Source organism: Nannospalax galili, unplaced genomic scaffold, assembly GCF_000622305.1.
Source record: "Nannospalax galili isolate Female #2095 unplaced genomic scaffold, S.galili_v1.0 scaffold1296, whole genome shotgun sequence".
Classification (NCBI taxonomy): domain Eukaryota; kingdom Metazoa; phylum Chordata; class Mammalia; order Rodentia; family Spalacidae; genus Nannospalax; species Nannospalax galili.
In genome coordinates, this window is record NW_008338720.1 from 1,224,286 (window position 1) to 1,248,902 (window position 24,617).

Below are 24,617 nucleotides of genomic sequence, written 5' to 3' on the forward strand. Positions count from 1 at the left end.
AATAATAAAACAATATAGGATAATTTTGTTGGCACCCCAAATACCACGTGAAAACACAAATACTTTCCAAAATAATATGTTTATTTGACTATGTAGTAGTATGCCAGGGATATGAGAAAAAAAGTCATTTTTTTCCTTAAGAAACATATCTTCTGTAGGGAAATGCCAGTAGATTCCTGTGCAACTGTTCTTTAGAGCAAAATGATCTGTTACTAAAAAAAAAAAAAAATTATAGCTCAAAGATAGAGTTCAAAAGAAGTTAAGTTGTAAGTAATCTTTTATTTTGGTGTGTATGTATGTGTGTAGTGCAGGCATGTATGTGGACTTGTATGTGCAGCAGCTGTGTCCTGGGTGGTAACCAGAGGACGTCTTTCCTCTCTTGTGCCCCTCCTTACTCCCTTGAGACAAAGTCTCTCACTAAATTTGGAGCTTAACATTTTTCAACAAGGCTGTTTGTCGGCATGCCCTGGGGGTCCTCCTGATCTACACACCAGAGTGCTGGAGCCACAGGTACATTGTCACTGGCTTTTTATGTGTCCAGATCTGAACTTAGGCCCTCACACTTGCACTGCAAGTGCTCTTACACGCTGAACCATCTCCTCAGCCTCATAGATAATCTTAACAAAACTAGATATTCTCTTCTTGAAAATACAGTAGTTTGAATGACTATATTAAACATATTATAGGGTTTTTATGTTTTCTTGATAAATTTCTGATTTTCTGTCATTTTGTATAAGTATAGATGAGGCAGCCTTTAGAAACATTGAAACTTCTCCTCTTTCTAAACAAAGACATGATGCTTTATTTTATTTGTTGCAGGATCGAAGCAAACGCTTGGAGAAGGTCCATGTAGTTATAGGACCTAAGACGTGTGACTTGGATTCTCTCATTTCAGCCTTCACATATGCATACTTTCTGGACAAGGTGAGAGGAAAAAGGATTATGTCCCCTATATCTCAGTTGTATAACTTTTAAGAACAAACATTTTCTAAGGAATTGATGTTATTAATTTGGTTTTTCATGTTCTAGTGGATTATAGCAGAGAAAAGTCTTAAAAATCCATTAATCAACAAACATTTATTAAATACCCACTATGTGTTAAATATCATTCTGGTTATTTCTTACTGATCTCCTCATAAAACCATATTTCAATAAGGTTACTGTTGCAAATAAATTAAAATGTTTATAGTAGTTAATTGCTTCTATGAGCACCCAGAGCATTGAAAAAGCAGGGCTCAGGACTTCCTTTCCCTACTGTATAACCTTACCTTTGGGAGCACAAAAACACATTACGTAACATGAAGCACAGAGCTCTGGTCAGAGATTCAGAGACCCGGGCACTGCATGTCAAATCTACATTCTGTAATCCTTCCTTGGTTTTGCATTTTAGCTTTGATGATAATCTGCCTGAAGGGAGAATCTCTCTACTCTGAAACACACTCTCAGCCACAGAACTAGAAAAGGCTTTTTAAAAAATCATATTTAAATTTCCCATCCATAAAATCCATCAGCCCATGACAATGGGCTTTAGTGCCTAGAAGCCTTAAAATGTATATTATAAATGTTTGGATATTATTTCCAAAAGTTTCACAGAATTTTTAATTTTCTAGAGACTGTTTTTTTTTTTTCCCAATTGTGTTAGTATCTGGATCCTCTGAGAGTATGCATAGCTGATCTGGAGTGATTAAAATGCACATGAAACCCAGTCTTCCAGAATGAGCTGTGGGTGGCAAACACCGCTTTAGGGCAGCATTTGATGAAAATGATGGGTGAAATATTCTGATCTCTACATGTGGGCTGTATATCAAATTTATCTTATATTTGTTGAACTTCGTAAGAGATTAATTGATATGAAGAGATGAATGTGCCTGAGTCGAGATGTGCATATTAAACAGTCCCTGTTGCTCCATGCTGCTCACCCAGAGAACACGGTTGACGGAACCGGATTTACCTTTAGACTAACAGTGGCACTTGCACTTTAAAGAAAATTAAATAATAATAATAATAATAATAATACAACTAACTATAGCTATAGTGTTGTGAATGAGCATAACAACATATAAAAAAAGAGGTGGGAAAATTGTGAGAGACAAAAGAATAGATGATAGATAGATTGATAGACAGATAGATGAAAACAGACCCATAGATTCTCCTCTCCCTTGGAGACTTTCTACTAGGCATAGAAACAAATGTGGCATTAGTAAGGAGTCACACACTAGGAATTTCATTGTTTCCATGCCTTCTTTGTCTTACTGTGCTAGGCCTTGCTCAGTGCACACAGGCTGTGTCTCCATTGAGTTTTCCATTGAGTTTTCAGTCCCTCAGAGTATTAACACACAAGGTAGTGCAGGGCTCTGCAGCTTTGCATGCATCCCTTGAACTCTGGTGGATAGAAGAGTGGGTGAGCCCCAATCTACACATGGAGAAAGTCAAAGTTCAGAGAAGAAAAGAGCTTTCTCCGAGTTGTGGGGTGAGGGATTGGGCTAGAATCCAGTTTTCTGTTTTCAATGTATATTTTTATTGAATTTTTGTGGATTTCATACGTTTTAGTCATTTTTAGACCTTCCCTTATTTGCATCCCCCATAGCCCACCCACAGGATTTCACACATAGCATCTAGTTTTCCGACCCCACCTTCAGAATACATCCTGCGTGGACAACATGGGGCACATGCTGTGACTCACGTACTGATTGTTTTCCATTGCATCATCAGGAATTCTGCATAAATGTCAATTAATTAGGAACTTGCCATACATATGTCACTAATGATTACTTGTAATTGGGATCAGTATGAGCACTACAGTGGAGAGACAATCCACTTTGTTGGAGAAACTTTGTGCTTTATATGCTATAGCAGTACCTGATTTCTTTATTCAATTCAACACGTATTTATTAAATGCCTACTACTGCTAGATTGCTTTATGTCCTGGAAAACATGGCAGAACAAAACAATCCTGCCTTAAATGCTAGAGAGGGGATACAGAGGACTGGATCTGAACTGTCCTAAGTACTATGCTTACTTCAGGGCTGTGATGACATCAGAGTACAGGCCAAATGCTTTATTTAAAAAATGCAGTGATTGGGGCTGGAGAGATGGCTCAGCGGTTAAGAGCACTGACTGCTCTTGCAGAGAACCCAGGTTTGATTCCCAGCACCCACATGGCGGCTACGAACCATCCTTAACTCCAGGGGAATCTGAAGCCCTCTTCTGACCTCCACAGCACTGCAAGACATGGGTACACTCACATACATGCAGGCAACACACTCATACACATAAGATAAAAAATAATATTTTTTAAAAAAATGCAGCGATAACAAACCCCGAATTCTTTCAATGGCAATAAGAGTTTTGTTGCTGTACTCTCAAGAAAAACACATTACTTTTAAATTCTTACAGAAAAAATAAATTTATAGTGAATCTGGAATTTTCTTTCTTCTACCCATTCAGTTGCCACAAATGCTTTTTATAAGAGATTTATGAACATAATTCTTTTTGTCTTTTTGAGACAGGGTCTCCCTGTGGCTGCAACTGGTCTCAAACTTGCTATGTAGACCAGGCTGGCCTCTAACTCACAGAAATCTGCCTGCCTCTGCCTCCTGAATGCTGGAATTAAAGGCTTGGGCCACCATGCCTGGCAAACATAAACTTTTAAAATAAGAACTCATCAGAGATCATAACTTATTAATATGTGGGCTAAACCTGATTCCTAAAAGAGTTGTCCCTGGCCTACATCATGTTTTGTGTTTTTAAAAACTTAATTGCAACAATTCAGTTTCACAAATCATGCTCTAGTGCCTAGATTTCTCGATGACCTTGAATAAGTGAAAGATTTAACAACAGACTTAAATGCTTATATGTGAACAACTGGCTGGAGCCAAGTTGCAGGCACCCTGTTTAGATGGGGTGTAGGTGCCTTCCAGTGTTTCCTCAGTCCTCACCTGATCAGCCTTAATGATCAACTATTCAAAATTTCTGCAAATTCCATAAAGCCACGTGAGTTTGTTACCTTTGAAGAGAAAAGCATTCATGTATGTGTATATACATATATGCTTTTTTATTGTAGAAGGGTTGAAGTGAGACCTAAAATATTTCAAATAAGACTTGTGAAGTTTCAAGCAGAGTAACAAGAAGTTAGAAAACATCAGGGCTGGGCCAGCAAGATGGCTCAACAGGTAAAGGTGCTTGCTGCCAAACTCAACAACCTCAGGACCCATGTGATGGAAGGAGAGTTGTCCTCTGACCTCCACATGTGCACTGTGGCACATGCATACAAACACACTGAAATAAATAAATGTAATTAAAATATAGAATAAAGCATCAGAATCCATTTACCAGGACAGCGCTCTACTAATTAAGCTCAGGGAAATTTGCTGTGAATGTCAAATGGTTTAGTATTGCCAGAAGACTTACATTCCCTTCAGCAATTAGCATCAAGCTGGAGGAAACCTGCTGTTTCTGGTGGCTGAGTCCATTTTTCTTTCGGTAGGTAAGTCCACCTGGGGTTCTCTGCTTGCCAGTGCTGAATATCCCAAGAACTGAATTCAATTACTTCACCAAGACAAGGTTTATTTTAGAAGAGCTGAACATCTCGGACTCTTTCCACATATTCCGAGATGAAATCAACCTGCATCAGCTAAACGACGAAGGAAAGTTGTCGATAACACTGGTTGGCAGCAATGTCCTGGGGAGGTAAGACTGTAAGGCTCTGTGGGTTTGTCCCAAGTGAGGGTTTTCTGCTGGTTGTCACCGTGCTCAAGATTATTGTTATTTAAGAAGAGTTATTGAAAGGACTTCATGGGGAAAGGAATATTTTCTTCTTTTATGACAAAATCTGGTTTATGCCAGTTTTCACTTTATACTTTGACCAAAAGTATATTATGTTCTTAAGGCGATACAATAGTCTTATGTATGGATGCTGAAAATAAGTAATGAAAACTGAAACAGTAGATAAAACCGAAAGGTTCTGAAGTAAGAAATCTCAGTAGGGAAATGGGAAACACATGTGGAAATGGGCCACAAAAGTCAATTGACCGTCGGTGGTCCGTTTTATGCTACAAGAAAGATAGAATTTTGAAAGTTCACATAGTTCAATCCTCTTATTTTACGGGCCAGAAATGTCAAACCCAGTGTCACAATGGATTTGCCCTAGCTACCACAAGCAGGTGAGGAAGATTTCAGGTTAGAAGGTGGCCATTCTGCCTCCTTTAGTAAGCATTTAAGAGCTGCTAGCTGGGGCAAGAATCCAAGGAAGAGGAATAAAGCAAATTCTCCATCTTTAGGGATATTGCAGACATGCCCCCATGACATGCTTTCTACTGCAACTGAGTAAAGAGCCACCACATACACACACCATCCTTTGAAATGTTCATTCTTTACACAGTTTGCTAATTTGCCTGTTGTTGACGACCATCAATTGCCTAAGAACACATGAAATAAAACATATATTTAATAATTTTTTTTTTGTCTTTTTGAGACAGGGTCTCCCTATAGCCCCAGCTGTCCTGGAACTCACTATATAGACCAGGCTGGCCTTGAACTCAGAGATCTGCCTACCATTTTAGTAAGCATACTTACACATGAATTAAAGTGTACTTGGGCAATATCATACAATCATTTTACAAGGATTTTTAAAAAGTTTGAATATATCGTCTGCTTTTATCTTTATGCTGTTTGAAGTAAATGAAATTCTGTTGAATATTTATCAACCATCTGTCCATAAGAGGCTGAATATTATTAGTGAGTTTTTTTAACCAACTTCAGCTATCATTTGTGTTAGCTTTCTATCACTATAATGAAATACATCACACAGGCTACTTATGAAGTAAGGAGAGGTTTATTTGGTTCATGGTTCTAGAGGTTCCCTTCTGAGGGCATGTCCCAGATGATGTAGAGACTACCCTCCAAAGGGACTGTGGGACTCTTCTGTCTCTTAGTCTCTGTTCTTGGCTTAAGCTGCACCCACTTTGTTTCTAGACATTCTGACATGCAACCCTCCCCACAGGCTCCCAACTGCTATGACAACCTAATCTTAGACTTGAACCTCCTGAACAGACCATATAGTCAGAATTCCTGGTGATCATACACTTGGCTAAATTTATGTGTCAACTTTTTCAAGGCAAACAGACATGGGCAAAGATGAGATGAGAAACAGAAGAGTGAGCTATGGAATGTGTACATATCGATCAAAATTGAGGATGAGTTTTGTTACTAATTAAAATGGAAAAAAAGTTATGCTGACTTTGAGACTGTTATAAACTCTGGTTTTGGAATTATTTATTAAATAGAATATTTAAAAAATAAATCAAGATCTGTTTCCCTCATTATCACTCACTTGTTTTTGAACAGTCAGAAAAAAATAGTTTTACCCATATCTTCCCGATTTTGATAAAGAGCCCCCTCTCACATATAGCTGGGTGACAGAGTACTTGCCCAGCATGCAGAGGGGAGCCTTAACTCTCCAAAAATCAATAAATGAATACAAAATTTAATTAACTAACAATCTTATTTAAAAGAAAAGTGAGTAGCCCAGTGATTATTTTTTTCTGTCATGTGGTGACTGGTTGTTCCAGCTTGGGAGCCAGATTGTCAGCTCAAATACCACCTAGTCTACTTATTAGCCATGTGGCCTCAGACACATTCCTTAGCCTCTGAGTACTTCAGTGTCCTTATTTGCAAAATGGAGAATTTACCAGAATTGTTCCACACAGTCAGAACACAGCTACAGTGTTTATAGTGGTATCTAGCCTATAGTGGAAGTTAATAAACATTAGCTACTGTGAAGGTATAGAATATTCTAGGAATCTTTTGGGAGGTGATGAGCAGAAATGACGTTGAAAAGACACAGAATAGGGTTCTTATCTGTGTGTGTGTGTGCCAGAGGTCCACACCAGGTGTCTTCCTCTCCACCTTATCTTTTGAGATCAGGTCTCTCACTGAACCCGGTGCTCAATAATTGGCTAGGGGCTGGCTAGCAGGCCCCAACAACCTGCCTGTCCGGCCACCCCGGTGGAGTAACAGTTTGGAACACCTCCAGCTTTTCTGTGGGGTCTGGGAATCCAAACTCAGGTTCTCATTCTCGGCAAGTATCTTACCCACTGAGCCATCTCTCTAGCCCCAATAAGGCCCTATTCTTCAGAGTCATGAGAATTTATTCGTATTTTTGGCTTTCGAGAGAAAATTATTCGTGTAGGAGCAGAGATTACATCCCGGAAGCGAGAACACACGCCCTAGCTCTTTCTCCTCCTCTTCTCCGTTTATCTTGCAGCGAGGACGGAATTTTGGAATCTGCAGTTGTCAGAGTCATTAACCCTGTTGAGCAGAGCGACGGCGAGCTGGAGCTCCCCGAGTCTTCCTCCTCCCTGGTGCTGAAGGAGCTCCTCCGTGAGGCTCCAGAGCTCATCACCGAGCAGCTGGCTCACGTCCTCAGAGGTGAGCATGGCACCTCCTAGTAAATACGGAAGGCTTAATGGGGTGGCTCTGGACCTGCTCAAGCAGAAAGCGTGCCATCCATTCTTGGGTTAACTATCCCTTTAAAGACCCCGGGAAGCGTCACCAAAGAGGCAGGGAGTAAAGAGTTTGTTAAAGAGTAACAGTATATTGAATATTAAAAATGTGCATTTAGAAATAGGCACGAAGGGGCTGTGCTGTTGTTTCACTAGACAAGAATACTAAACGGTCGGAGAGCCGGAAGGCTGCTCTTCTGTTAACAGCTTCCCGAGGACATTCCCTACGGCAGCGTGATTGCTCACCAGAATTCCACGTGCCGGCGGCCTTGGAGTATCCCCTGATACTTATACATGCTTGGTTTATATAATCCTGCCTGCTTGGCAAAATACACAGCTCTTATTTTTTTGATATTTTGGTGCTAGGTCTTTCAGTCCCGTTTTGCAATAGACGCCGTCTGTGACCTGTTTGTAGCACCGGCCTCTACTGCTCTGCTCAGCTGGAGTCAGCTCCCGGTATTTGTGGGCTCCGCCGTGGCTCCTCCAACCTTGAACTGAAAATATTCATTTTAAATTGCATCTGTATCGAACATGTAAAGACATTTCCTCATATCGTTATTCCCTAAAAAATCCAGCATCACAATTTACACTGCTTTTCCATCCTACCAAGCACACTTAGCAATCTATTGGTTATTTGAAATGTGTTGGAACAGTGCACTGGATGTCTACAAATACTGTATTACACGTGTGTGTAGAGCATCCGTGGGTCCTGGAACCAGTTCCCTACAGACAATGAAGGAAGGCTACGTGGTGCTAATGCTGTCCGTCCTCTCCTTCAGTGGCGCCCACTGCTTCCGAACGATGGTTTTCAATTAGAAAATTGTCAGTCAAATTTGGTGCCGTGAAATGACCACAGGACTTGGGTTATTTTTGCATGTAGGACACCTTTGTTTCATATAAAGCTTTCTTTTATTTCCACAAGCCATTTCTGACCTTGTAGGCACAAACTGTTCCCCGAATGTTTAATAAGGAAAAGATTGTGAGGAAACAGACGGAAAGAAATGAAAAGTGCGGAAAACGGAGGACGTGCTGTCACATCTCTTCCGAGGACTTTTCCCTTTTCTGCCTCAGTCTCTAACACAGTTTGGAGGAGAAAGAGCCAAGAGTTATACAGTTCCTCTAAATGTTTTAGAATTAATGGCTCTAGTAAACCTGGCTCGAATACTTTATGACAATGAATGTCTATAAAAATGTCCTTTGCTGGGGCTGGAGAGCTGGCTCAGTGGATAAAAACCCTGACTGTTCTTGCAGAGGACCCGGGTTTGAATCCCAGAACCCACATGGCAGCTAACAATTATTGGTAACTCCAGTTCTAGGAGATCTGAGACTCCCTCTTCTGTCCCCTGTGGGCACTGCACAACATGGACGCACTTTACACACATGCAGGCATAATATTTATACACATAAAATAAAAGTACATAAATAAATAAATACCCTTTACAAAATGATGCCTTCAACTAACATAAGCAAGCATAGTCATTCATCTCTGTGCTAGAGAAGACAGAAACTACAGGCCATCAGAACTCCTAGTTCGGGGGGTGTTCAGGGAGCTGTGTTGCAATGCAAGTGCATGGTTCAGGCAAGCACTTACAGAATATGCTATTCACATAGCTTGCAAAATAAATGGTTTGTTTATTATTTTTAAAAATCAGCACACACATTATTTAGTGAGAAGACATAATCAACACCCAGCTCATCGTCATGATTTTTTGTAAATACTAAAACAATAGGAAACTGTAATACATCAACACAACGGCACAGCTTTGTTCATGCTGGTGCTGCCGCTGCTCAGATTTAGAGAATTAGAAGGGACTCAGACTGCTTAGTTATCTTTATTTTAATTGACAGAGCTACAGTAAAGGATCTGGGTCTTGCATGACACCAGAGGTCTCTCTGAAGTCAAGCGTGCAGCAACACTGGGAAGCTGGCAGAACATGAGCATCACAATGCGAGAGGGTGAAATCATGACAGGCTGGTACATAGAAGTCAGGGAGGTAGCAGGCATAGGGGCTCACACAGTGGTAAGAGAACTCTCAAAACCTGGGGCCACAGTGCACATATATGTGGAGAGGAAGTAGAACGTGGCTGAACAGAGGGAACTAAAAGGTGAACCAAAGAATCTGACTTTGAAGAGATGACTCAGGTCGCTCAAGACCTGTTCCCCAGAGCCATGCAGCTCACTCCTCCTTGGGAGCAGTAGACCACCTTTTTAAAAACCTCCTGAATCTTTAGTAAATATAAGAAATTAATTGAGGGGGCTGGAGAGATGGCTCAGCGGTTAAGAGTACTGGCTGCTCTTGAAGAGGACCTGGGTTCAGTTCCCCGCACCCATGTGGTGGCTAACAACCATCCATAACTCCAGTTCCAGAGGATCCATTGTCTTCTTCTGACCTCCATGAGCATTGCACAACATGGATGCACTTTCACACATGCAGACAATATACTCATACACATAAAATAAAATTAATAAATAAAATATTTTTAAAAAAGAAATGAATTGAGTCAGATTTTGTTCTATTTGCTGAAATCACATTTAGATTTCATAACTTTCCACTCATGTTGTAACCTCAAATATAAAAGGATTTGTTGTCTCTCTCCCTATAAGCAATTCTTTAATTCTCAAGAGGAGCAGTTATCTTTCAAAATAGTTCATGTAGCCCAGGCTGGCCTAGAACTCATGGTAGTCACCTGCCCCAGCCTTCCAAGTGCAGAGATTACAGTTATGCGCCACCATACCCAATGGCCGAGTGTTCCTTAGGTTTCCATTTTAGTTCCTCCACCTCTGCTCACTTCCAAGTTTTTTGGAGTGCCTAAAACTTTGCCCTGTACAATTCTGTGTTTGATTTTGCTCTTTGTTTTTTGAATGTTTAATTTTTGCAAATGTCATACAATATATTTTTATTATATTTAGATCTCATCTTATCTTTACCCCTGTTATAGTCCCCCTACCACATTTCATGTATTCTGTAATATATGTTGAGGCATATCAAACAATTTTGTGTCCCCAAATGTCCTTCAGTGTGTGTCCATCCACTGGAATATGGTTAACTTATCTAGTGTCACTCCCTTAAAGAAAACTAACTCTCCTTCTTCCAGTAGTTATTAGTTGCCAGTAATTCCTCAACTAAGGTTGGGGCTTCTTACTCACTTCCCTACATCTTTGCTGGGATTTTGTCTGGCTTGAGCCTACATGGGTCTTTTACATGTTTTTACTATTGCTGTAAGTTCATGTGAGTAACTTCCTAGCTGTCTCAAAAAAAAAAAAATCTGTTTCCTTGTGGTCATCTACCACCTCTGACTTTTACAGTCTTTCCACCCCCTCTTCCACAATGGTCCCTGAGCCCTGGGTGGCAGAGGTTTGATATAGGTGGCTTATTCAGGGATAAGCACTCTGCAATCTCTTATTCTCTGCACTTTGGTCAGTTGTGGCTTTCTGGGTTAATCACCATCTGTTGCAGAAGGAAGCTTTGCTGGTGAGTTGAGAGATGCGTTAATATTCTTTCTGCTCTCTGCTCTTCTATGTTCCCTGAGACTTAGCAGTTAGAGGTTGCACTGTAGATGTGTCACTTAGGGCTAGGCACCTCACATGCACTTATTTTCTGCATTTGATATTTGATCAGTTGTAGAACTTTGTAATAGTCTCCATCTGTTCAAAAAAGAAGCTCCTTTGATGATTGGTGGTATGCTTGTCACTCTAGTAGGGACTCTCTGGCTGTAGGAGCAGAGCAGGAAGGGACTCAGGCCTAAGGCTGGCTGTTTTTTTTTTTTTTTTTATTCAGTTCTTAGCACCCTGTGGCAGCTAAGGACCATCCATAACTCCAGTCCTAGGGGGTCCAGCTCCCTTTTCTGGCCTCTATGGAATTGCACAACATGAGTGCACTTACATACATGCAGGCAAAAACACCCAAACACATATAATAAAAATAAACAAAAGAAAACCAAAACCATAAAAGAGTCAGGACTAAGAGAAGAAGTAGCAGAGGAAAGAGAAAGTTGAGACAACACAAAACTCAGAAGAACTTTGGATCTGAGTTTCTTGGAACAAGTAGAGACATAGAAATATGATTACCAGAAAATCCATATCATTACAGAAACAGAAACTTTACCAGTTATTTTGAAAAGAAACTACTAATTTTCAAGTTTATTTCCTTTGCATCTTTCTTCTCAAAAAGAACTGACTCCACTGTTGCTGTCTTTAACTATTCTATACACGCAGATTTTTCTCTATAGATATGGAAATACATATTCAGATTAAATCATATTTGATCATCTTGGTTATAAAAATTACTAGTATTAGTTATTAGCTATTGAATTATTTACATTCTATTTACTATTTATTCAAATGTTGATGTAGAACCTGATTATTGAGGGTGTTAAGAGATTCTTTAGATAACTATCATGTGGTCAGCATAGATGTGATCTGCTTGTGTCTGATAATCTCCCTTGTCACTTGTATCCTTTTGAGCCTGGGCACAGTTATGGCTCTGTTAATAAGAAACTCAGTATGACCAGTGTTTCAAAGTTGGTGGAGTATTTAACAACTTTGAAATTATTTGCATTTCTTTCTTTTAAAATAGCTGTCACAGTTTATTAACCAAATTGCAAAAATATGCCATAGATACTTTAGATCATCCTTCTAATATGTTTGCCAGTCTGGTCTTTTCTGTTGCCATCATCCATGTTTTCTACAAACGAGGTGAAGGACCACAGAACATGGCTTGCTTCTTTGTTTTCCAACAGTATAAATCTCTTAGGTCAGATATTTCACATAGATGCTGCCATATTTGCCAAGAGATCTAGCATTCAAAGTGCTTTCTATCAAGGCAATCCTATGTTTATTGATATGGTCACTGCTGATGTTTGGATGCCCTCATGCAGTGTATCCTGAGCATGGTCACTGGAGCTTAGATTTAACAAAGGAGCTGCTGAAACTGCCACACCCGACCCTCTAATCATGATGACATGCATCAGGCTGAGTGCTGTAGACTTAGAGGCTGCAGCTTTTCTTGGCATTAGTTATTCAGAATCTCAGCTCTAGACATCTACCTGTATTCTAGTGCTAGTGCTTAGCTTCTTGTTCACAAGCTTCCTTCCTGACCATCACAACATCGTCCTCAGGTACTTGTGAACTTCAGCTTTGTCAAGTAGTTTTATTTTTCCTTAAGGGTCAACTCGGGAACCTGATTTTCCTCCTGTTAACACCTCAAAGGTTGTAGCTGAAAAGGAAACACGTTTCTTTAAACAGAAGCCTCTCACAGTAGCTATCTATGTCTCACTGCCTTTTAATAGGCCACACTGAATTTAAAACTTAGAGATTTCAAGATATAAATCATTAGCATCCACATTCATTTGGAAAGGCACATATTTATAGAGCATTACTTTTTATTTCTGTAAAAAATTATATGTACAGGAAAACAAAGTGCTTGTGCAGATAAGATCATCCGATGACTTTGGTTCTTGGAAATTTGCCTGTCTTTCGCCCTCTCCTCCCACCTGTCTGCTTTCGCTGTGTGGTTCTTTATTCTTTCTCCCTACTCCTGCCTTGAAGAAACTTTAGTTATTATTATTTTCAAACATGACCAATGTGAACATACCTAGTAGTCACATTTTAACAATCATGTGGCCTGAAGTTCCTGTCTGGTTATGTCCTGGATTTGTGCCAAACAGAAACAGTTACAGACCCACCAGACTGCTCAGCCTGCTTTCTTTTATTTCCCCAGAGATACATACTAGGGGATTGCTGCCAACTCTAAGATCCATTAAATTGCCGAATCATCAAATCGGGGGTTTATGTGAGAGTTCGTGTGTGTGTGTGTGTGTGTGTGTGTGTGTGTTTCCAGGAACCATCTGGCAGTCAGATTTCAACCACTGATTACTAAGGATGCTTCTATCAAGTCCACACTTTGCCCAAATGGCCTTTCACACTTTTTTGTATAAGGCCTTGGCAGCAGCCACAAGTTGAAGACTAAAACAAATAGCAATTGTTCTTAGTGTAGGACTCAGTGACAAAGCACGCCCAAGTTTTCAAAAGCAGGCTGTCCTTTCTGCTGGTAATTCTATTTGACCTTTAATAAAGCATAGTTGCTTACTATTTTAGTAGCCTAGATTAACAGCTTCTAAAAGATCCTTTTAAGGAGGTCAAATAGGAAAGGAACAGAGCCAAAGTGTTTCTTTTTTTTCTTCTGCTCTTGCCCAAAGCGTGAATCATCCCACTTCAAAACAGCTACAAAGTCCAAGGGGATAAGTTGCTTGCTTTGCTTAGGAGGGGGTTGGGGCAGGGAATAGAAATGATTATTTCTCCAGAAAACCAAAATGATTTTCAATTCCTATGTTATTTCTTCTGCATACAAAGGTAACACTTTTAAATTTAGACATTCTAAATTTGCAGGAATTATAAACCGATAATGTGCTGATTTTTATACCTTTTCGGATGAGTTCTTTTTTCATGTTTTTCTCTTTACTTTTTTTCCACCGCTCTCTGTTATTCACTCTTTAATGTCTTTATTTGAAATGAAAAAAATCAACCTCAGGTAAACCAGGAAAGAGTTTAAGCCCTTCTTTTCTGTTAGGCGCTCACCCTGCAGAGGTCCCCTACTGCTGTGCTGAATGTCTCTCCCAAACAGCTTCTGATACCCAAGAGTCTGTGCAGCTTGAACACACTGCAGCTGCTTTTGGCAAGAGACCAAGAGACCCACCCTTCACATTGTCATTCTTTTGGACAAAGAATATTGTAGTTGATTTTTTTCTACAGAAATGAAGCATTTGTTATTTTTTACTGTAATTGCTTCCTTTGTTGCTTGATGTTAATTCTGTTGCCCTCCTACATGCGTGTGAATAGCTGGGATGTTTTCGGTAGAGGTTTATGGATTGATACTTTTTCATTCTGCAGAATTTGCTAAAAATTAAGTCAACACTCACAAGGAAACAGGTTCAAATGTACTGGCTGGCAGATGTCTTTATCTCCTGTATATCCTGATACAGCTACTTAACAAAGTTATGTAACTACTAAGTGGGTTTCTGATGTGAAATAGAGATTCTGCTATGGAGGAATACTTGGATGACATGGTCATAGCCTTGCCCATCCAGTAAACATCTCAGGTGTGGGGTGAATCTGAACAGTCTCTGGACATATCCTTGCTATTTGTCAAGTCAGGCAGAGTCACAATCCAGTATAATCATGCTGTAGGATTCTGCTTAATGCAGCATCTTTTAGATTATTTTTAAATATTGCCTTTCTCTTTTCTATGTTTTAAAACTAAGACTCTCCTCAACATGACAAATCTACAGTTTCTAGAAAGAATATCAAAATAGTTTTTCTTCTAGGTACGTACCTATGTGGAGACTTTCTTCAGAAGCTTCCATCAGAGTAACAGATTGCACTGTAGTGAACACAGAAACATGCAAGAAGCCAGCTAAATTCTGTTAGGCCAGATATCAAGAAGTATGCAAATATGTAGAAACAATGCTGCTTTACCTTTATAGAATTTGAGGAAAAGCATTATTTAATTTTAAAAACACTTCCATAAGAACATATCAGCATGTATGTTGCTTATTATAGTGCTAAGTCATCACTTCATAATGCTGGTTCTTAAGGTCATTTAAAAATGAGCAAAACATATAAACCATATAAAATACTTAACAATATTGAATTAAACACTTAAATTTTACCATGATAATAACTTACTATAATTTTATTTTACCAAAGATAAAAAATAAGAAAGAGTCCCTTAAAGAAAAGAAAAAATAGGTTCTTAATTTGACCAAGACAGGGATATATCTGTGAAAATTATTCCTAAATATTTTATACTTTTATATCATTCATTGTATTTTCAAATTTTGACTTTACAATTTTTGCGATTATTTACAGAAATGCAGTTTTGCATTATTAACCTTACAGGTAGCAAACTTACTAAATTTACTTAGTGTTCTAATTGCCTTTGTAGATTCTTTGAAGTTTTTGAAAATACCTTGACTGAGGGAAGGCAATTTTGTTTGTTTTTGTTTTTTGAGATAGGGTCTCCCTGGAGCCTCAGCTGGCCTGGAACTCACTATGTAGACCAGGCTGTCCTCAGTCTCACAGACATCTGCCTGCCTCTGCTTCCTGAGTGCTGGGATTAAAGGTGTGTACTTGGTTTCCAGCTCCCCACTGCATCTGATCTACTGTGTTACATTTTGGGGTTCTTAAATCCAGTAATTAAATTTACAATTTTAAATTTTCATTTTATTATTTACAGATTCTGTCTATGTAATTCTCTGGCTCATTTCTTTTTATCCCCTGTAGCTCTGTTTCCATTCCTTTTCTCATGAGTCCCCCCGCCCCAAAGTTGTCAGTCATTTAGTATTATTTTCTTTTTACTTGGTAACTTTTGGGTGATAGTTGAACATTAGTTATGGAAAACATGGAGCTGATGTGGTGAATGGCAAGTTCTTTGATGCTAGAGAGGACTTTCATACCTGAGAGGAGTTAGAAGTGTGACAGAGAGACCAAATCTGTGTTCAAGCTGATTCAGAGCAGGATTTCAGTTCTCCTGAAGAATGCACTGTTTTTGTTTTGCTCTTCTTGACAGCAGTTGGCACAAGCTTCCTGAAGAGGGCCACCTAGAAAATATCTCAGGATCTGTAGGCCTATAGTCTGCCCTGGTAGTATAAAACCACATATAGAAGCAATATTTAAATGAACAGGTATGGCTGTGTTTCCTTAAACTTTGTTTACAAGAACAAGCAGTTAGCCAGGCTGGACTTCCAGATCGTAGTTTCCAACTCTTGCTATAAATGTAGCTCTTCAGGTCTCCTGTATCAAGACTGGGTTAATTAAGATTCCTCCTTGGAAGGTCTCTTCAAAGCATTCTCAAACTACTGTTAGACCTGCTGTCACACTAAGCCAAGTGGCTACAGCAGCTTCCCTGAGGGGAGGTAGCATGGGATGCTGGGTCCCTCACTGCACTCACACCTATCTGGTCTTAGTTTCCAAGATGGCACTGGGGGAACTCTCTGATACCTCTGCAGGTTTTGTGTTGTTGTTGTGCATACATTTTTCTGTTGTTCAAGTAGTCTATCTGAGCCAGAAGTAGACAAAAATCTTTTTTGAAATTTAGATTTTCCTTGGCCTTTAAAAAAGAATGGAAAAATCATCTTATGTCAGAACAATTCTGTTGGTCACCCTCTACTTTTAACAGATCACTTCCACTGAATCTGTCCCATTGTCTACATGCTAGCCTGCTTTTAGTAAACAGACAAATCGTACAACAAACCACAAAAAAAAAACAATAACAAAGCCAGCTAGAACCTCCTAGTATTACTTTTCTATCTTCCACATGGTAGCCAGAGTATAAATTCTGGCTTTATAAAAATATAAAACATAAATTTGAGCATACCACTCATCCTACTTAAAACTCCATTGCTCTTAGAATATAAAAACAGAATACAAGACACTTTGAAATGGCTTTTTTGATCTTCCCTCTGACCCTTCAACATAATTTTTCAACATGCCCCTCCCCCACAAAACCTTGCTAGCAAATCACTTTGTAATATAAGCCTGAAATTTAGGCCCAGCTTGTGTTTGTGAATCTTTATAATGAGATAATTGTAGATCACTTCAAAACTGCATGGACTTCAGATTAAGTGTGCTATCAGATTGCATAGCTATGTATTGTGGAATCATTTGATTATGAAAAGAAGTGAAATCATATATAAATCAGTAGCATGGTGAGTGGGAACTGTGCTCTCTGATTCCTTAAAAAGAATAATAGTATTGACTACATCTCTAAATAGCCATTAATTCCAATTTTGATATAATTAAAAACCTAGGCTATTTTCTGTGTTTGTGTGGGGATGGCGTGTTTCTTCATCTCTATATTCTGTGCCCTGGAGCATGTGGTTCAGCTAGGTTGTGGCAGTCAGTAACTGCTGCACAAGGACATCGATGTTCCTGGCCCCTGTCCTGACAGGAAATTCAGGGCATTTCTATCTATGCCTTTCAGGTAGCATCCTTTTCAAGTGGATGACCATGGATCTGGAGGTCTCAGAGAAGCAGGAGGAGATTCTCTCCATCCTGGAAGAACAGTTTCCTAACTTGCCACCAAGAGATGACATCATCAGCGTGTTTCAGGAAACCCAGCTCAGTGCTCAGGGTGAGTGACCCTAGCTCTCTCCTTACTCCCAGGAGGAGTAGTTTCTATGTGGAGTGTTGTCAGGTCATTGGAGGTTAATGTAAACACAACTTTGACTGTTGTCCCTGTTGCTTGGTGCTTGTGGAGGAGTTTGAGGTTTGTGGTCATCTGCAGGCAGGTAGCCTGTGCTTGGCTCTTCCCCAGGCCTCTGCCTGGATGTGTGATTAAGCCACATGGCTAATGCACATAGTATCTGCACCTGTGCTGACTGAATTCTATTTTGAGAATGTGGCTAGAGCAATGTCAAGCAGATATGATGTGTGGTATTGATCACAATGACCTTGATCATATGTCACTGATTTTAGTGAAGATCAGAGAGAAGATAGCCAAGCTAATAAATTGTGAGTCCCGGCCATGTCAGGACAGTGAAGTTCCCTAATCGGCTATTTTTAATAATAAATATCTGAATTTCAATAGAGTGCCTAATTTACATAATTTTCTGATGGGATAACGTCCCGAATCCTCAAGACAACCCCAAGTCACACGTTTTATAATTCTTACTTTCCAGATGAGAACACTGAACCCCAGGCAGACTTCTTTGCTCTCCGCATTGAATATGCATAGCTAGCAAGTGGACAGGATGGGATCTGAATCCAGATCCTTTGACTTTAAGGGGGAAACATTAAATTAAAAAAAAAATCCCCTTACTTTGGAGTTCCCCAATGGCAAAACAGTGTATTTGACCACATGTAACACCGAGGAGACTAGAGTGCTTTATTCAGCAAATTAGCCCAGCAAGAAACCAGATCCCACTAGGGAACTCTGGGAAGGTTATAAAATTGCACATTAAGGTGGTCTACTGTGAATGCTGTGGTAGACCAAAGGAGATCTTCCCGGCCCTGAGGCCTGATTGCTAACTCTCTGGAATTTTATGAGTTGACTCAATTTTATGAGTTGGTTGACAGATTGAGATTAGCCGTGGTGATTGTTATGACACCACAGAAATGGACAAAACACTGCACACTGGGATTGGTTGCTGGGCTCCCTAGTCCTGTGGGGTCTGTAAATTCCCCAAAGTAGGCTCTATTGGCCAGTGAAGGTCCTCAGACAGACGGTGGAGCATCATGCTGGGCAAAATGAGATGAGAGGGTCCAAGGAATGTGGGCGGGCACTGACAGCATCTGTCACATGTTCACTTACTGTGTATGAGCATGGGAGCATGTGTGTGTACAGATGTACAGTTGCGTATGTCTTTTCATTCATTTCCAATATCATACCAAGCTGTTATTGTTACCATACGCTCTAGAAATCAAAATGGATCACATGTCAATCTGAGTCAAAGAAAAATATTTAGTAGCTACCTGTTTCCATGTTTCTGTGGTTGACAGAGTTCCATCCTGGCAGGGTGGGCATGACTCTGTCTTAATAAGAATCTGGAAAGGATGCCAGTGTTTCACTTGGCTTTATTGTGGCTCTTCTTCCAAGAAGTCAAATGTCAAGGCAGACCCTTTCTTGTTTGTGATAGGCTTCACTGAAGTAGCTGACTGCCACTGTACAGTTCTGAACAATGTAGTCTTTCTAGATTGTTCCTCCCATGAAGTAAGGAATTCAGTAACACCTACTGGTACAGGCTATACAAGAGTGGCAGCTCATTTGTTACAGTTTTATGGGACACATTGAAATAGAACGTTTTTGTTGTTGTTGTTGTTGTTTTGTTTTGCTTTTGTCTTTTTGAAGCAGGGTCTCCCTGTAGCCCCAGCTGTCCTGGAACTCACTATGTAGACCAGACTGACCTTGAACTCACAGAGATCCGCCTGCTGCTGCCTCCAAAGTGCTCAGACTACAGGCATGCAAAAAATATTTTATTCAATATTTTTATTTTATGTGTATGAATGTTATGTTCGCATGTAAGTAAGTGTGCCCATGTCGTGCAATGCCCGCGGAGGACAGAAGAGGCTGTCCGATCCCCTGGAACTCTATAGACAGTTGTTAGCTGCCATGTGGGTGCTGGCATTTGAACCTGGGTCTTCCGCAAGAACAGTCAGTGTTCTTAACCGCTGAGCCATCTCTCTAGCCCAAAAAAGAACATTTTAAATAAAATAGAACCAGCAATTAAAAAATTATAGGGGCTTCTCTAAATTTTGGCCTTGTTTAGTTTTATTTGACTAGTTTGTGTGGTGAGACTAGTTTTTCAGTGTTCCACCTCTGCCCATTCCTCCCCTAGGTACCTGCTCTGGACCTCTGGGGGCTAACACTTGAGTATTTCATTTCACACTTGACTCTGGCTTCTGGTTGGGTTTGGTCAATGGGAAAAATGGTGAGGATGCGGGGAGGGGAGTGAGATGATGCTTCTCATCCCTGCTCCCTTGCTGCTTTGACTGCAGGCATCTGGCAGCTTTTCTTCTCCAGCCCCAGAACCCTCTGTCTTCCTTTGTCCTTTCACGCACTGTGGCTGCTTCATTATTTCCACGTGTTTGTTTATCCGCTTACCCATCCGTAAGTGTCCTGCCACTAAAGAGCCTCCCTTTGCATCATGAGGGAGTTCTCTTTCCTGTTGACATCTTACCTGATATAGATGTTGTCACAAATGTATGTATGACTTAGTATATATTTATTATGGATAAAACTGATACTTTCAAATGTTGAACTCCATAGAACAAAGTCTTTAAGTAACCCCTTGATAGTTTTTTTGTTACCCAAGTATAAAGTGTGTTTTTTTTTAATTATTGTTGTTCACAGGTTTAAGTATTGAACAAACAATCTTGAAAGATCTAAAGGAGCTGTCAGATGGTGAAATAAAAGTGGCCATTAGCACAGTGAACATGACCCTCGAGGTAAGGACGGGATGCTTTCCCAGCAACAGCAGATTTAACACAATTGCACTCTGAGCTCCTGGCGTACAATTTCACAGTGCATGAGCTGTATGCAGCTTTTGCTGTGAATGTTTCTTTGTGGTATATTTGACTTGCATTTGGGTCAAGATTATGGTGGAAACACTATTCTAGGTCACTGAAAACTGCGAGACCTGGGTTCCCATTTTAGTAAGACAAAACCAAACCTTAAACACCCATATGAGTGATTAAGAATGATTAAGGTTCACTTCTATATTTTCTCTTTGCAAACAAGTTGTCCTCTGACGTTTATAAGCTATTTGGACATGGCCATTTTCATAATCAGCTATGACAACTCCAGTGTTAACAAGAAGCCTATACCTTCCAGTGTGCTTAATGAATGACTGGAGTGAATGCTCCCCTTGTCTTTGTATCTTTTCTTAGTAAATTAACTTTTGTTTACTTTGGGGATTTTCAATGACTTGTGTGTTGGTCTTAATTAACCTAACTGATAGGAACTATATTTTATAGAAGCACCCCTGTGTCTTGTGGGAGTCCATGCATTTCTTTAATTTTTTTTAAAAAAATTTAATTTTGTAATTTAAAAAAAATTAAAATTTAATAACCACATGATTAGAAACCGCATTTCATCACAGCTTTAACAAATTCAATAACACATTCCAGAGTAAGGATACCTCTCTTTCAAAGGTGGATGTAAATTTTTAGGTTCACAGTTGAATTAATACAGTCATATAATATTGAACTCAGTATAAACCCTGTAAGAAATAAAATTGAATGAGTTTTTACCCTTTAAAGAAGACCTCCATTTCATTTTAAGATATGCTGTTTCCTACATTTTTAATGCTACTAACACGTTTGCACATGTGTCTTTAATCTCTATGTATCTGATTATTACTACTCACAATCAGTTACACTCCTATCCTTAGTACCTGAGTATGGATATAAAGTCATCAGCTAGATTTCACTGGTAATGTTTATCACCTCTACTATTTAACATGAAGTAAATTTAAAAAATTTTTTAATAACTACATGATTAGAAGAAGCATTTCATTACAGCTTTAACATATTCAGTAACACACTCCAGAGCAAGAGTACATCTCTTTCGCAAGTGGCTGTAAGTTTCTAGGTTCACAGTTGAATTAATACAGTTATACAATATTGAACTCAGTATAAGCCCTGTAAGACATAAAATTGAATGAGTTCTTAAACTTTAAAAACGATCTCCATTTCATTTTAAAATACACTGTTTCTTACAGAACAACTCATCGTTTTTGCTACTAACACTGAGATGATGGCACATGCGTCTCTAATCTGTATGTATCTGATTATTACTAGTCATAATCAGTTGCACTTGGACCCTTGGCACTTGTGTTTGTCTGTAGAGGTCATTGGGTAGATTTCAGTGGTAAGGTTTATCACCTCTACGAATTAACATGACATAAATTTCCATGCTTCCTGCTCAAATATGATACATTTTTTAAAATTTGTTGATTTTTTTGGTGTGTGTGTGTGTGTATATCACACAGAACATAGACCATCCCAAACCGTCTTCTTCAATTATACACCCACTTCCCAGATGGCACCCTCCCATGGTCTCCCTCTCCCCACTAGAGCCCTTATACTCTGATATCCCTGCTGTCTGCACCCCCAGCCATTCCCCACTACTTGTCCATCTGGTGAATCTAGTCAGCCTATCTAGAGGTCTTTGTTTTAGGAAGGTCAGCTGTTCCTCATCTAGAGGCAATCAGTTGTCAATATTCCTTTAGAGAAGATTGGGGTCTGCTGTTCATCTTCCCAGTTCTATGCTGGGTTACTGTCTGGGAGTCTCTTGGGCCACCCTGACCAAAAACTTAAAAGAAGGAATCTCCTGTCTGGGGTCCCATGGGGTTGGGAGGAGCCCCTGGCTCCTTTCTTTTACCAGCTCCATCCATGTGAGGATAAGTCAAAGGTCCTGCTCGACCATTGTTGGCTTCTCTTGGAAGCATGGAGGAAATGATTCCTCCGTGTTGACCCTCCTCTTTATAGACTGGACACTGGCTCAAGTCCATCTGGTGGGGTCTCCTCAGCTTCCTTGATCAAGAGGCCAGATGACCTACCACCATTACAGGACATTTTGCACGATGCTCATAGTCCCTGGGAACTAATCGACCGAGGAGGGCAAGGAGCAAAAAGTGTCCTTTGAATCCCTCTGACAAGATTAGTATAGGCCTCAAAGTATGTCTGTTAAACATCTAAGAAGGTTAGTTCCACCAGTCTGGTACTTTTAATTACTGTGTGTCATGTAAATTAATCTTGGCCAAAGACCAATTATTCTCAGATAAACCTTACCTAGACATGTATTTCTTGATCTGGTATGTATAATTTGTCAGTAGGTTGTTGGACTAATATGGTTCCTTCTGGTTTTTAAAAATAACTCTTGCATTGTCTCACCCCTCCATCATGGTTTCCCCAATTAAGGTGACCCAATTTTTCTCCTTTCTCCTTAATAATACCCTTCTCCTATGGTCCTACCTCTCTTGAGCTCCTTCTTTCCCTTTATTCCCTAGGTTCCTTGTATACCCTTCCCTCCCCCCTCCCTTAAACTAACCCAATTTTTATCCATATCTCCCTTATTAAGGCCTGTTACCTACTATTCTTCTCCTTCAGGTTCTTTCTTTTCCTTTACCTCCCTGGTTCCTTTCCATTATCCTGGTTCCTGTAGTTATGTATGGATACATACTCACTTATCAGAGTTTGGTTCTAGGATCCACATATGAGGGAGAACATATGTAGACTTTTTTCCTGAGTCTGTGTTACTTCACTTGGTATAACAGTTTCTAGTTCCATCCATTTACCTGCAAATTTCATGATTTCATCTTTCTTTACTGCTGAGTAAAACTCCATTGTATAAATGAACCACATTTTCATTATCCACTCATCAATTGAGGGACACTTAGGTTGCTTCCATCTCTTAGCTATTGTGAAAAGAGCAGCAACAAACATGGATGTACAAGTGTCTCTGCAATAGGATGAGTTCTTTTGGGTATATATGCCAAGGAGTGGTATAACTGGGTCAAATGGTAGGTTCATTTGTAGTTTTTTAAGAATTCTCCACACTGCTTCCCATAGAGGTTGAGCAAGTTTGCAGCCCCACAAGCAGTGGATGAGTGTTCCCCTTTCCCCACATCCTCTCCAACATTTGGTATCATTGTTAACTGATTTTAGACAGTCTGAGTGGGATAAGATGAAATCTTAAATTGCTTTTAATTTGCATTTCCCTAATTACAAATGATGTTGAACGTCTTTTAAGATGTTTCTTAGCTATCTTTATTCCTTATTTTAAGAACACTTTGTTCAGATTCTTAGCCTGTCTTTCAGTTGGGTCACTTGTTTCTTGATTCTTTTTCAAATTCTTTATATATTCTAGATGTGAAACCTCTGCCAGTCTGTCGGGTATGTCGCTGGTGAAGATTATCCCCCATTCATGGAGTTTTCTTTTTACTTCCCTGGTTGCCTGCTTTGATGTACAGAAGCTTTTTAGTTTAATGAGGTCCTATTTGTTAATTCTTGACCTTGTTTCCTGAGCAATTGATGTCCAATTTAGAAATTCCTTTCCTACACCTTTTCCGTGTAGGTTTTTGCCAATGTTTTCTTCTAACAGTTTCAGAGTTTTAGGCTTTACATTGAGGTCTTTGATCCATTTGGAATTGACTTTTGTGCAGGGTGAAAGATAGGGGTTTAGTTTCATTCTACAAGTGGAGATCCAGTTTTGCCAGCACCATTTGCTAAACATGCTGTCTTTCCTCCAGTTAATGTTCTTGGCCCCTTTGTCAAATATCAGGTGACTGAAATTGCATTTACTCATATTTGGGTCTTCAATTTTGTTCCATTGATCTATAGGTCTATTTTTGTGCCAGTACCATGTTGTTTTAATGACTATAGCTTTGTAATACGGCTTAAAATCTGGAATAGTAATATGCCCTCCATTGCACTTAGTGCTCGGAGTTGCTTTGGCTATCCAAGTTCTTTTGTGCTTCCATATGAATCTTAGGATGGTGTTTTGCAATTCTGTGAAGAATGTCATGGGGATTTTCATTGGCATTGTATGGAATGTATAAATGGCTTTTGGTAGGATGGTCATTTTCACAATATTAATTCTTCTAATCCATGAACAT

General features: G+C 39.6%; 1 protein-coding gene across 15 annotated transcripts in view; it reads left to right on the top strand.

Moving 5' to 3' along the window:
• The window catches only part of Prune2 (prune homolog 2 with BCH domain), a 284,817-nt gene that overhangs the window by 46,940 nt on the left and 213,260 nt on the right, over nt 1-24,617 (top strand). For all 15 annotated transcript variants that reach the window (XR_003849588.1, XR_003849589.1, XM_029563628.1 and 12 more), the window contains 5 exons: nt 820-924; nt 4,487-4,689; nt 7,265-7,428; nt 17,483-17,632; nt 20,351-20,445. Coding sequence is in view for 13 of the 15 variants with exons in the window: in XM_029563628.1 (XP_029419488.1) it covers nt 820-924; nt 4,487-4,689; nt 7,265-7,428; nt 17,483-17,632; nt 20,351-20,445 (717 nt within the window). In the remaining 2 variants the exon portion in view is untranslated. The remainder of the gene's footprint in view (nt 1-819; nt 925-4,486; nt 4,690-7,264; nt 7,429-17,482; nt 17,633-20,350; nt 20,446-24,617) is intronic.